General features: G+C 36.9%; 1 protein-coding gene across 10 annotated transcripts in view; it reads right to left on the bottom strand.

Annotated features, from left to right (window-relative positions):
• Window positions 1-15,267, bottom strand: part of LOC126094558 (F-box/LRR-repeat protein 7-like) — an 87,647-nt gene that overhangs the window by 21,232 nt on the left and 51,148 nt on the right. For all 10 annotated transcript variants that reach the window (XM_049908998.1, XM_049909000.1, XM_049908999.1 and 7 more), the window contains 5 exons: window positions 14,336-14,521; window positions 12,563-12,843; window positions 10,450-10,729; window positions 3,651-3,805; window positions 139-307 (listed from right to left, as the gene is read on the bottom strand). In XM_049908998.1, coding sequence (XP_049764955.1) covers window positions 139-307; window positions 3,651-3,805; window positions 10,450-10,729; window positions 12,563-12,843; window positions 14,336-14,521 — 1,071 coding nt within the window. The remainder of the gene's footprint in view (window positions 1-138; window positions 308-3,650; window positions 3,806-10,449; window positions 10,730-12,562; window positions 12,844-14,335; window positions 14,522-15,267) is intronic.

Genomic DNA, 15,267 nt, shown 5'->3' with positions numbered 1-15,267 from the left:
TTAACACGTCCAGAGCAGTTAAAGGCTTAACCAACATTTTTAGAAAACCTAAATCATAAGCTCAGAGGTAGTTTAAATTCATAAAATAACACATAAGCACCAAAAGCTGATGTACTGTCTACGTTTGACCTGTCTTACCTCCTACAATAATCTGAAGCGGAACTGAACTTTTACGTTGTGCCAGTGCACAACTAAGGCCTTTAGTGGTGACACACTGACAGCCACTTATATCAAGACACTCAAGTTTGCAACAAAGAGACAGTATACAAGCGGTGCCAATGTCTCCAAGGTAAGGACTGCCACGCATCTGTAAAAAGAAGATTACCAAAACAAGTCAGTCAGTCAGTATTCTGACTATATGTTACCCAAAGACTAACCATTTTTAATGGACACATGCATTTCTTCAATAACACTACAAAAATCAAACAGCACCAACCACAGTGAAATCAATTACCTTATGGATGAAAGAAATTAGCACAAAAATGCACATCACCCCAATCACCACTTACACATTCACTTAACAGAAAGTCTAAAGGACATAAAATGAGTATTCTGAACATGCCACTCTGGTAACATCTATTGTGTTATAAATATGAACTACTACTTAGATGCACAAGAATCAGGGAATGAAACGTAAGAGTAGGCTCCAAAGGGGAGAAAATATGTTTGAGGATCCTGTCCTGGTACTGCACAGCCCTCAAATTGCCTTAAACTGTTATGAGAGTCATGGTTTGGGTGGATACATATCATATTCGGGTGTCAGATGCCTAAGACATGAATTGGTAAGTGACCACCAGGACACACTTCTGTGACAGCTATCCCATGTCAAATCTTGAATTTTTCCAGAAAGAGAAACTATGTCACTCTAGTTTCAATTCCAGGTGACTTCTTGCCCATCTTCACACACTACCATAATGGAAAGGATTCTGCTTTTAACACACACCAAGAAATAATTGTGTGCAGTTAGCTGCATACTACCTGGGTCCACAGTCCTCCCTTTTGCCTTCAGAAAGACAGCATGCGGTACTGTTCATTCTCCTTGGTGTATCAATGGGCCTTAATTTATAGATAATGGTTGGCAGACAATGTTAACTGGGTAGTCACTATGAGGCACACTAATTTGTAGGGCTATTTCCCATGCTGACAACCTTGTAACTATAAAGTTATAATGTGCACACAGTCTAAGTTCGAAATGACCGTTTTAAGAATACTGAACAGTGTACAAAATTTAATACATCAATTTTTGTTATTATTTCTGTAAATTAACGATGAACCATGAGCACTTGATATACATGTAATTGACTGCTTCAGAATGACCTTTGCCCATCAACAAATTTACAAGTGATAAAAGTTGGATCTGATATAACAAGGTACATTTTCAGCCACAATAATGCCTGAAGCTATCAGTCTCTTCATCTCAGTCTCTTAACTCATATATGCTGTCAGCTTTCTTGATGTGATTTAAGTTTCCATGTGTTATTATTATTATTATTATTATTATTATTATTATTATTATTATTACTATTATTTCTATTCTCAGACGTTATGTCTGGTCAAAAATGGACAGTGACGCAGACCTTGATCAAGCGTGACTTCCTTTTAACTGTACGGTATGTGTTATATTGCATTTAGGAATTTTCGGGTAATTGAACATGTATCAATAATTACAGATTTCTGTAGTTGTATATATATGTTTGGATGTAGCTGTATTGCATTGATGTACTGGTGGATATTGTGAGGTATGACTCCTGTAGTTGATAGTATAATTGGTATAATGTCGACTTTATCCTGACGCCACATGTCCTTGACTTCCTCAGCCAGTTGGATGTATTTTTTCAATTTTTTCTCCTGTTTTCTTCTGTATATTTGTTGTGTTGGGTACGGATATTTCAATTAGTTGTGTTAATTTCTTCTTTTTATTGGTGAGTATGATGTCAGGTTTGTTATGTGGTGTTGTTTTATCTGTTATAATCGTTCTGTTCCAGTATAATTTGTATTCATCATTCTCCAGTACATTTTGTGGTGTGTACTTGTATGTGGGAACGTGTTGTTTTATGGCAAGTTGTTGATGTATTATTTTTGCTACATTGTCATGTCTTCTGGGGTATTCTGTATTTGCTAGTATTGTACATCCGCTTGTGATGTGATCTACTGTTTCTATTTGTTGTTTGCAAAGTCTGCATTTATCTGTTGTGGTATTGGGATCTTTAATAATATGCTTGCTGTAATATCTGGTGTTTATTGTTTGATCCTGTATTGCAATCATGAATCCTTCCGTCTCACTGTATATATTGCCTTTTCTTAGCCATGTGTTGGATGCGTCTTGATCTATGTGTGGCTGTGTTAGATGATACGGGTGCTTGCCATGTAGTGTTTTCTTTTTCCAATTTACTTTCTTTGTATCTGTTGATGTTATGTGATCTAAAGGGTTGTAGAAGTGGTTATGAAATTGCAATGGTGTAGCTGATGTATTTATATGAGTGATTGCTTTGTGTATTTTGCTAGTTTCTGCTCGTTCTAGAAAGAATTTTCTTAAATTGTCTACCTGTCCATAATGTAGGTTTTTTATATCTATAAATCCCCTTCCACCTTCCTTTCTGCTTAATGTGAATCTTTCTGTTGCTGAATGTATGTGATGTATTCTATATTTATGGCATTGTGATCGTGTAAGTATATTGAGTGCTTCTAGGTCTGTGTCACTCCATTTCACTACTCCAAATGAGTAGGTCAATACTGGTATAGCATAAGTATTTATAGCTTTTGTCTTGTTTCTTGCTGTCAATTCTGTTTTCAGTATTTTTGTTAGTTTTTGTCTATATTTTTCTTTCAGTTCTTCTTTAATATTTGTATTATCTATTCCTATTTTTTGTCTGTATCCTAGATATTTATAGGCATCTGTTTTTTCCATCGCTTCTATGCAGTCGCTGTGGTTATCCAATATGTTGTTATTATTATTATTATTATTATTATTATTATTATTATTATTATTATTATTATTATTATTATTATTCCAGCATTACAAACATTTATTGGAAATCTGAAGCACATGTTATTTGCAGCGACAAATGATTTTTTTTGAAGGATAGCTCCCATGAACTAATTATGCAAACTGGTAAACTTAAACTGCCTCTGAAAAAAATTCTGAAACAATTTACATATCAAGGTATGTACAAGGTCTAAATACCTCGATACAGGTGGACACAGGTGTGAGTGCATTTGTACTCTATCTCAAAGCATTAACTCTAAAAACTGTGTGCCTGTCGATTTCTGCTTTTCGGTCTGCAGTCTCCTGCAATTTGAAAATCCGATTGAGATGGGGTGGAGGTGGGTAGGCATGGAGGCAGCTTGCATTTAACACAAAAAAATTGAACAAGCCTCATATCCTCATTCACAGTATACACTACTGAACTACACTGAGAATGCACCTTTTCTTTTACTTACTATTACAGAGGTGGCTGAACACAGCAACTTCCAGTACTTAGAGTATTGAGAAACATTAGAAACCTAAAAAATTAAATTTGAGAGATGCAACTGATGAGGATGCTATGGAATAGAAATTTTAATTATATATTCTGAAAATGTGTAACCCTACATGCAAATACGGTTCACAGTCTTAATATTTTAAGAAATCATTAACAATATGCACACACCTCCAACTTCTTGAGTGCTGGAAAACCTTCCTCTCTAAACTGCAGCATACATGAATCCGATTTCCCTGGCAGATAGCTCATGATCAAGATCTCCAGATTCTTCAGTGCCGAAAGGCATTCCATAATCAAAGCAATGTTGTTCAATGCACAGCAACCTATTTAAACATAGAAATGTTTTACTGGAGACACAAAAAGTAATCTAGTGCACACATTTACATTTGTATGTATCACATTTTACATTAACTGCACCTGATTTTGCTAAGAAATACCAAGAAGAACAGCATTACAACATAATGGAAGTGGCTATCAGAACCCATGTCTAAACGCAGTTGATTCAGAACCAAGGAAAATAATTATGACAAAGCTGGCATCTGGTAATATGAAATAAAAGCACATATATGGAATTTTTTATTCAAGTTAACATCTTCACTAAGGGTCTAAAGTCTAACAGTGTTATGGGGAAAAAAAAAAAAAAAGAAAACCTAATATGACAAACTGCCCTCTATATTATTCATACTTAGGCCAAGTTAATATGTCTGAGGCATACAAAATTTACATGTCAAGGAGAAAAGCAAGTGAGAGTGGGGTGGGCAGGTGATAGGAGATATTGCAATCAAAGGGATCACAGCCTTATTCATTCTATTATATATAGAGCACACATGCCAAATGATTGCTTTCATATATGCAACAATACTTCTCACAGGAAAGTTCTATAAATGTGTGCTGTTTCACTGGATATTTGACATTTAAGTATGTGCCATTTTTAAGAGTTACTGCACAGGTATATCTGAAGGCTGTCTAAAACGAAATTTTTTGTATGCCTCTCAAAAATAACTTCACATGCAATGTAGGGATTGTGATTCTGAGGTGTGGTTTTTTATCAAGGTACATGTGAATGCACACCCGTGTGTTTCTGTGGGGGAGTTACTTAACGAACTTTTTACATGATGAAACCTGAGTCCCTTGCAAAGAGAAGTGGAAATCAAAGGATAAGCCAGAATATCAACATAAGACTGCAAGGCCACCCTTAGCTGACTATTATAGAACTTTAGACAAAGAATGAGTTTCCAAATGGCACTTGTGTGTACTACCTAGAGGTAATTTAACATTCATATGTAAGTTTGAGAATAAGGCTCTAAAAACAATAACAGGTCCTACAAATCCAACAGTGCACTAACTCAGGAATATTTTTGAAATTCAAATGGCCACAAAGGGCACTAAAATCCCCATTCTACTTACCTCACTTGGAACGCAGCATTTTATTTTTTAACTCTAATATCAAAAACAGCACACTTTTTAGTTTTTTAATAAGTCATGTTATAAGCTTTCTGTGATGGCATAATTTTGAGTTTGCTTTGGAAGCTAATAAAAGTAAATGGAGAAGTAAAAAAGCTCAGGGGAAAATGGTTTTGAGTTTACAATGGATTTTTCCAATAAGAGATTTTTTACAATGCTACGGTGTTAAATTTGCCATATAATTGCAAATGTCAGTTTATTGCACATTCTCATCTTCAATCATTTGCCTAAATAAGTTTCTATAAAGGCAACTTCATTGAGATCAATGGGACAATAATGGAAATCTATTTCAAGTTGTAATTAGTAGTTTCATAAAGGCTACACACAATGATAGTTACATGCAGCTATTGGGTCACGTATAATAAAGCCTCTAAAACCAAGATAACTTATTGCAATGATGAAAGTCCCCGCATACAAATGCATACCCCTGGACAATAGTAAGAGAGCTGCACGACACGAACAAGGGAGCAGAATCCGAAGTACTGTTCACATACATGATTCTTCTAACTCTAACATAAAACCTCGAGTTATCTTGTTTTTATATCTTCAGAGAAACTTCTGGTACTACATTTGTAGCCTGGGTGTCATTTTCTGGTTGAGGAGGTTGCCACTAGATATCGTCTTTACCTGGTGCAGCTTTGCATACTCTACAACGAAACGCACGTTTTTAGATGCTCTGCTACAATGCTGTTTAGAAAATGCTTAAAAAAGTATTGCTACAGTGATCCTTTGTCTGACATTGAATTTAGCAGCAGTAAAGATGAAGCTGATTTTCTTCAAGAAAAAGTGAGAATGCATCAGTTAAACAACAAGTGTTTACCAGAGGTACGTAATACAGCCACTGTGCCCCAGCCAGCTCCTCCAAGACTTGTATTCACAGGAAATCTTTGTGAAATACAAGATTAGACTTCATAGCTACACAGAAAGTAAAAAATGACTTCCAGTTTCAGGTTTTTTGGTGAAAATCCAGTGCACAAGTGTTCTCTGGATTTTATTGTTGATTTTCAAAATTTTGCAACTCATTAATCTAAATTTTAAAAGCTGTCTTTATATGTCTACATGTAATTTCATTCATTAAAGGATTTTTCATAAATAAAAGAACCTATTATTTTTTTGAATATAATTTGAAAAAGTTAACAGGTTAGAACAGTGGTGTGTGTCTTCTTTACAGTCATTTAAACTGTACAATGTATATTCTATGTGTCCTAATGCTTCAGATGTCAGTGCATATTGTGGTAACAGAGTAAAAACAGTACCACAAATAGCAACAAGATTATACCTGCAATCAGAAGTACAGTAAAATTCCACTTCTACACTTTTCAATGGATTGGGAGGGGGGGGGGTGTAAAATGTAGGAAATGACAGTTTTACAGATTATGTACAGGGGGCCCCTTTCATTTTTGTAGTTATGTATGATATGCCACTAACAGGTAACAAAATACTCATCAGGGATTGTTTATTATTTAATAAAGATTATCTGAATTTAGTGCCATGTTTAGCAGCTGACACGACATTTAGCGACACTTTAGCACAACAAGTCACACTAAAAATAGCCCTAACCAAGCAGCCACCGTGTTGATTGACGTGCCTGCAAAGCTAAGGTGATGTAATTGGCAGTTTTAGTATTTATACTTGAAGCAAATGAAAAGTGCAGATCAAGTATACACTCCATTTTTAGATTTCTCTAACTTTCCTGCAAAAGTGAAGTCAGCAGATGTACACAGTATCAGCCACTTATCTAACGGTTTTAGAGTATGTGAATACATGTATGTGAAACATTGTAGAGTGCATTAAACATGGCACTACACTACAGATCAGTCAATCACTGCAGCCTTCATTTGACATTCACCAACTTCGTCAGCTTGCAGCCAAATTTTCACCTTCAAATAAACAGACTGAGGTTATGCTGTATCCACAGCCAAGATTACAGGGAATGATACAGTACGACAAGCATTTTAAGCACACATTCATAAAATATTAATAAACCATTGTTTTTATTATAGTGACATTTAATTTGGATGGTCTATATGCGATGTGAACAAATGGGTTCAGTAGTTATTACTTTTTAGCAAAAAATCCAGAACTGTGGGTTGATTAATTTTTTATGTGGTTTTCCAGTTCATAAACACAACTGAAAACTTTGCCATCAACATCTGCAGCTGAAATATATTTTTCACTGCTGCATTTACAACTCCAATTGAGGGAATCTTACTGTCCTCATCACTATCACTGTCGGCATTTTCTTGTGTGTGAAAGTCTGTACGTATGAAATCTTGAACCAGATGCTGCCACTTTTCCCATAATGAAGCAAGCAGTTTCTCAGCGTCGTCATTAGCACTTCATACTGGTGTGCAATCCACGTCCATCTTCCCTGGCCTCAATCAAAGTTAATGCTTTCTGCACAATCTCCTTCCTGTAGGATGTTTTTAAGATTGGGATAATACCCAAATCCAAAGTTTAATTTGTGCAGTTTGGTGTCAAACTGATTGCACGTTACATAAACTTATATTTTTGGGATGTGCAGTGTAACAATCCACTAATGAGAGAATTATTCTGTTGGGAGTGCCTAGTCTTACATCAACGCAATGTAACTGCTTCTTGAATAATTCAGACATCATCCGCCCTTCATTGCTGGCATTGTTTGTTGGCAATGTTTTTATATTTTTAAAACAAGGTGGTTTTTTTTTTCGATTTGCCAATCAAGAACAGTTTAAAGTTTTTTGGAACCATCCGAGTTTGGGCCTAACATTACTGTCACGCAAACTTTACTGTATTAAACTACATGGCAATTTTTGCCTTTGAAGGCAAGCGTTTTGTTTGACAGCATGCTGAAAGAGAGAGCCATTTCATCATCAATGCTGAATATATCCTTCAGTTTATATTGTTTCATAAGTTCCTGTAACCTACCACTGCCATTCTGTGAACAGATTTTGTATCTACATCGTTTTCTTCACCACATTCAGTTTTATACACTACACTGTACTGCTTCTTAAATCTATCTATCCACCCACTAAATGCTATAAAGTTCTCGAACCCAAGAACACTGAATTTTCAGCACTCTGTCTCACATCACCAGACAGTTTACTGGGATGTTCGATGCACGTGCTGGCTGAAACCATTTGTTCTTAATTTCTTCTAGCTCCACACATTCTGAATAACTGGCATATTTCATTTTTTGGAATTTGGCACACTGTTGCTTGCACTTTCCAAAATAGGTTCTCTGTCTCTTTTTCATGATAAGTGATCAGTGTAGACACAGGTATTCCTATACTCTGTGCCAATGCAACCCGCGTTCCGTGGTGAGCAACTTTTCCCGGAGTTTTTACCTTTTATTCCACAGAACAAGGTTTTCTGTCTCTTTTGGCAATACTGGCTTTTTCAGTATTAAAATTGTGACCGAAAACAACATGAAAGAAACAACTAATGACACATTTCAATCACTTAAAACAAAATTACAAACATTACACACAAACCATTGGCAAGCCAGTTGTCTAGAGTAGCCTTGTCGATTGAAATTGACTCACTTTGGTTATAGGAAGAGGCTTATCAGCATTGTCAATCTTAGCTAGCAAATGACACTATGTACAGAGTGTATACAAACTATAAAGGAAATTACCGTATATGATCAAGTTACAAATGTGGGGAAGTGGATGTCCTCTGCATATGATCATTATCACAGGGAAAAGTTAATGCCAAAACAACGTTGCTACAATAATATAAGGATCCTATTTATTATAGCACACAGTACTGAAAGAAAATTGGTATCAACACGAAACAAATTAATGTTCCTCTGAAGTCCATACTTTCTTCCAACTTCTATTGGAACAGTTACTCCCATCAGCCACTGCGGCTGAGTTTAGGTTGACAGTGGCAGGCAGGATACAAATCACGAATTGTTCTGACTTTTACCAATTCAGAACTGCTGAGTAGAGTGCCTTTGTGTCCAGAAAGTTAACACTGAAGCATTTGCACACTCTACTTTAAGGCTAACAGTGCCTCCATCATTTTGTGCCAATCATACCAGTTTTCCTCCACAAACATTGTTTCACAAAATGTATATCATGGGGAAATTACTGATATGTTAACGTAAAAACGGGTGCAAATTAACATTGTTAACATATGCAATTTGAAGAGAGCAATAAAAAATGTCAAATGGTGGGAAAGCATTAATTCCAGGAATGTGGGGGTTGTACTTGAACTGCTTTGATTGATGTTGCCTACGTACGATTTTAACTGACTGGCTTGTATGTAGCAGCACAATTACTGATGGCTACAATACAAACATACAAGTAACGTGATAATAAGGGAGTTCATTTCATATTGAACGGAGGTCATGTCCAAAAGAACAGATATCACACATTCATATAACTGATCTGCCTAGATGGACAATGGATCCACGAGTACATCTGACGTCCTGCACGAATCCCTCAGTGTAAAAAAAGCATGGAAGAAATACACAAAGAGTGCAGACAGGTGACACACTGTGGGAGTGTGGGTCGGTTGCGAGAGTGCCAAGATAGTTCGCGCAGTTATGACACTGTCCTGGATGGGGCACTGGTTAACACAACTGCCTAGTAAGCACAAGATCCTTGGTCCGGCACACATTTTAGCATGTCACCACTGGTTTTGCACACACTCCTGATGCAGCTAATATAAAGAATTCCTTCCCTTTCTCCCCCTCCAATTAAATGGTATATTTATTCTTCTGAAAGGAGAATAACACTGCAGTGACACAGTTTATTAGAGTTCCAATTCTTAAACTGCTTCTCCCTATCAATTTAAAGAAAATTTTAGAATATATGAATTCAAAACCTCAGACTTAAAATCCTGTCACACTGGTTTTACACTTTCCACATCAATTTCACTACCATCTGAACTGCACGTGCTTAAGATTAATTTAAATTAATTTCATTTGCAGTGTAACAATGGACTGCTTGAAGTGTGTGAAATCAGACCTATTTGTTAATAACTCTAACATGGAAGTTCCATCATGAAGTGTGTTGACAAAAATCAGTATTTCATAAAACAAGATGCGCGTGCGTGCATGCGCGCGCACACACACACACTTTAGGCATTTCATAATGTACAGTATGCATCTGACCAGCTCTACAGCATGGTGTACTATTGAGAATAACTTTTTACAGCACAACATACTTCTACATCACTGGCGTGCATTTCTGCCAGACACGGCACACATCAAACATTTAAGGATTATTATTACTTGGGAACTGGAAGACAGACTGCACCGGCTGTTCATAATGAAGCTAAATTTAGTCCATGAGCAATTTCCAAGCCATTACAGACAATGTCTGTTGGTTTCCGAAAACAATAACATTCACCCAATAATTTATGTAACGGTTCAATTTTTGTATGCCTATTACTTGTACGCACCATAAATTTCAATTTGAGATTCATTACTAATTTAACCACAGCAGAAAAATATCTGATTAAGAAAATAATATGGAATTATAATTATGCATTAATACTGTAAAATGTCACTTACCTTCTACATTTAATTCTTTCATATTGATACAACTATTTACAATAGAAATTAACAGCTCATCAGTTAAAGATGCATTAAATTTTAGATCTAGAAGTGTAAGCTGCTCGCCCTTGGCAGCAATGGCAGAGAATGCCCTCCCATTAAGAAGAGGAAATAATTGTGCCATTGTAAGCTCTTCCAAATTTTTGGCACTATCCAGTATGTGTTTAACATCTATATCACCCAAGCTGCAATTTGCACTCAAATCCAGCTTTGTTATAGTTTTAACCGCACGTGCAACCTGGAAGATATATCAATTGTTAATTACAAGTCTTTTTCTTTGTGTTTTCACATAATTTACTTAGCTATCTATGGCATGTGCAATTTGTTATTGCTGTCAGTATGTTAAATAAGACTAACAAAATTCATTACTTTAATAAATCCATTTTGGTAAAACAATGTCTACAAGCTGAGTCTGTACAATATTTAGAGGGCACATTGGTTACCAAGATTCTTAAATGTCACGGGGGAAGCAACAGATTGAAATAAGGGTGAAATAGAGAAAAGCTGCACTGTACATTAGGAAGCTAAACTATGTCTATAGTATTAAACATGAATTAAACTGTGAAGTACAAATTAAGCAAAATACATGAACATACAGCAAATGTAGACAGAATCCCCTCATTAAAGCAAGATTGTAACCACACAGATCGAACAAACAAAAAATTTTACTGAATAGGCTTGAAGGCAGCAGCAAAAAATGTTTTACTTAAATTTCTTATATTTACTTTACAGTCACAAGGCCTTGGTCCCAGGTACAATTATTTGCCTAAAGTTCCATCTTTCAATTCTGGAAGCATTTGAACCTGTAACAACTCAAAAAGCAATTAGAGTCTTAAACAAGCTCAGCAAGCCAAATTGTTTATACTTATATACACCATGTAGGTTCCTGATATCAGACTGCTAGCTAAGATCGCAGTCACATCAGTGTGCGTTTTGGAGCTTGTGTGGGGAAAAATTGGCAGTGCTTGTTTTGTTTAGCACTAAGGACCACAACTTGTGTAATTTCAGACCACCTCTTCTTCTGTTAAAGTAGTTGTGTTTTTGAAGTTCTACAGCCCCTGTACAGCCTAGCAAAGTAATGATTAGTTTTTAATAAAACGACAGTGTCAAAGGAAAATTTGGCGATTCCCTAGTCCCAGTGCCTCATCTGCTACTGCTGATTTATTCATTTTGCCCAGACAGCAATTGCTCGTTTCTATAAGTTGTGCGTTACTGCTTCTTTTTGTACTTTGTAAGTGCACTTGCCAAATGTGAGGTATTTTATATACTCCTGCAGTGGCAACCAGTGCACATAGATCCTCTGCTGTGTTCAAATATTCACGCACCTTTCTAGTTGGTTTAAACACTGTATCAATACCAGGTTTTCTCAGTACGCTGCTGATATGATATGTGACAGTTTTTACAAATGGAAAACTTCCCATTTAGCTGATTCTTTCTGATCAGAACGTCTTACTTTTTGGAGTGTAGTGTCCTGCTTACCTCCATAAGAGCAGGTAATTCTTCTGATGGAAGTTCTTAAATGATCGAGCTCATCCTTGAGATTGAATATTCTGTGAAGGTATTTATACGTGTTAACTGGCTTTCTGTAGACTTTAAGGTATGTAGTTCCATAGTGTTTTTGAAGTACTTATACATCAAAAACTGAAACTACTTTCTTTTTTTTCATAGTGAACTTTATATCAAAATATTATTTAGAAAATTATGAAGTTCCGAGGATTGTGTGGATGCATATAAAAAGTCTGGCACGCTGAACTTATTTAAGACTAACTGCTTTCTGAGTAAAAGCCTCTGATGATGTTTCCAGCACAGAGAAGACTAATCATTAGGCAAAGAAATTAAGCCTTGGACCACAGCCTGATGCCCATACAAAGAATATCAGCAAAAATGCAAATACCAGCTGTGAAAGTGAATTCTAAGGTTTTAACTAAAGAGAATGTTATAACAATCATTCAAATTAATTGTGCAATCATCCAAGCTTCACTCCCCCCCTCTTACAATGTGTTCCTAAAATTTAAGTTCAGAATGTGTACCAACTTAATATTCTTGAACTTCATTATTTGTTAGCACACACCTGTTTGCCATCAAGCCCTGTGCACCCATCTAATGTGAGGTGGCGGAGTGAGTTGCTGACACGTCCCAGACCCCAGCCACTGAGACGAAACCATCCTGCAACTGACAATCTCTCCAACACAGGGCACTTCACTAATAAGTGAGATAAATCCCGATCTGATATTCCACAGCAGCCTGTTAAATCCAGGACACGTAGTTGTGGTCCATTGAGAGGCCGCAATGTAGAACCATTAAGCCGAGAATGTGTTATGCGCAGTTCTTCCAGCTCCCTACAATAACGCCCTGCAACAGTCAGTCTATAAGGTCTTGCAAAAACTTTTACACCCTATTGCTTCAGTGGAAAAAAACACACACACACACACACACACACACACACACACACACACACACACACACACACAGAGAGAGAGAGAGAGAGAGAGAGAGAGAGAGAGAGAGAGAGAGAGAGAGAGAGAGAGAGAGGGGGGGGGGGGGGGGCTATACATCATCTGATCAAAAGTATCCCGACACCCCTATGCAATGCGGAACTGGTCAGCAGATGTCCTGATATACTCACTAGTATAAAGAGGTGGGAGGGCTGTGTTGTCAGCACAGAAGCAGAGACAACAGAATGGCTCAGCCAGGAGAGATAAGCATCTTTAAACATTGACTAGTCACTGGCTGTTGTCTGAATAACAAATCTATCAGACATTTCAATCCTTCTAATGGTGCCAAAGGCAACTGTTGGTGATGCAAGTGGAGTGGAAACACGAAGGAACAATCCCTGCTAAACATTATATACATGCTACCAGCAGTCCAGCTGAATGTAGGGAGCTTGTACAAATGGGATACAATGCACAAGCAGCTCCTCATAAGCCAAGCAGCTCCTCTCCTCATAAGATACACATTTCTGGAGTCCATGTCAAGTAACACTATGTGGTGTAAAGAGCGATACCACTGGACAGTGGACGACTGGAATGAGTCAACTGGAGTGATGAATAACCCTGTGGTAAACCAAAGAAAGGGTTTGAGTTTTCCCAGTGTCTGGAAAATGTTACCTGCCATTGTGCATAGTGCCAACAGCAAAGTAGAGAGGTGTGGTATTACTATAAGAGGGTGTTTGTGATCAGCATGAGATCCCTTAGATGTGGAAGGATAAGAATGCATTTTACAGTGCTGTGCACTGCACACAGTAGAGGAACGGTTCGAAGACTATGAGATCAGTGCGACAAATTTTGTTAAAGCAGCACCTGGGAGGCAATGGTTTGTGAACAGTAACGTTCTTGGAATGATATGGCTGCCCAGAGCAAAAACCTGAATCCAGTGGAACACCTCTGGGACGAATCAGGGTGTCTACTTCACACTGACCTTCCCTGATTTTGGCTTTAGAAGACTGGCCAGCCACTCGTCCACAGATATTCAAACACCTCATTGAAAGTGTCCCCAAGAGGTCAAGCCATGAAAGGAGAAGGGGGTAAAAAAAAGACTCATACTAATTTAACACACAAAGATATTGTGATAGCAATTATCCACAACTAGTTGTCATGGTGATATTACAATTTGCTCTAGAACCCAACAACTAACCACACTGATTGAAATTACTGCCATGAGTTTCATATTAAAAACAGACCTTGTTCTATTTAACATATGTAGATATGACACTATTAAAATCTTTCCTGGAATTGTTGAAATGAGTACATAACTTAACTTTATGCATATCATGGAAACCCCACATATAAGTTGGTAATGCTTACAATGAAAGCAGTATGTGAATCATTTAAAGTTTTGTACTTACCAACACAAACAACTGTCTCTCTGCTTATTGTCTGTGTATCATGTGACAGGTCTAGTTTCTTTAGACTGCTACCACAGCGCTGTATAATGGCTGGCAAACTCTTATGTATATTCCGCAATTTCTTTGCACAGAGTTCACGAGTTGATTTCCACATCATTTGGCTGATGGATTGCCACCTTTTGCACACTAACAATAAAAGAATGTTATAAAGCACTGCAGGGTTCAACAATCAGGAAGAGACATCTCGGAAAATTTACTGGTACAATTATGCACATAAAATACTTGTTGTATAAAATAGACCAGTAAGAACTAAGAAGGATAACACTTAAGAGAAGCTGAGTAACCACTTACTAACAGTTTATCTTGTCCATCAACTTCAGGCTATATTTTTAGCAAGTCTTACACTGTATCTCTTATTTCCCTTAATTATCTTCTACTGCCATTTATTACAAGTTTTACATACAGCCTGCCATTTTTAAAATTTTCAATTAACTTTAATGTAAGACTATATTGTTGCCCCACCATTTTTTAGTAACTGTCAACATGAGTGTATTCCAGTTAAATAACAGGGAGGCCAAAATAAAACACCCCTGGAAAATTTAAGTGGCTTGCACAGAAACCAATGGTGGGATTTTATAGAATTGCTTCAGAAAACATGCAATACAGCCTGTAAATAGTATCTAAAAATCGCAATGAGTCAGCTGCTCACGTAAAAATACATAAATATAATCCAAGACAGTTTCATTCTGGCCACCCTGTGGCATACAGCTACTTTAAACTGACAACTTTTCTCAATATGCGAATGTGGTGAACTTAAATGGCAATACTTGTGAGATAAACACTCTTATGAAAGAAAGATTTATAAATTTAGAAAATTATATGCGGATGGTTTGACAAAAAGAGAGTGTGTGTGTGTGTGTGTGTGTGTGTGT

The sequence above is a fragment of the Schistocerca cancellata genome, chromosome 8 (assembly GCF_023864275.1).
Source record: "Schistocerca cancellata isolate TAMUIC-IGC-003103 chromosome 8, iqSchCanc2.1, whole genome shotgun sequence".
In the NCBI taxonomy this organism is placed as follows: Eukaryota; Metazoa; Arthropoda; class Insecta; order Orthoptera; family Acrididae; genus Schistocerca; species Schistocerca cancellata.
The sequence above is the reverse complement of the archived record's forward strand: the minus strand, read 5'-3'. Positions and strand labels throughout refer to the sequence as shown.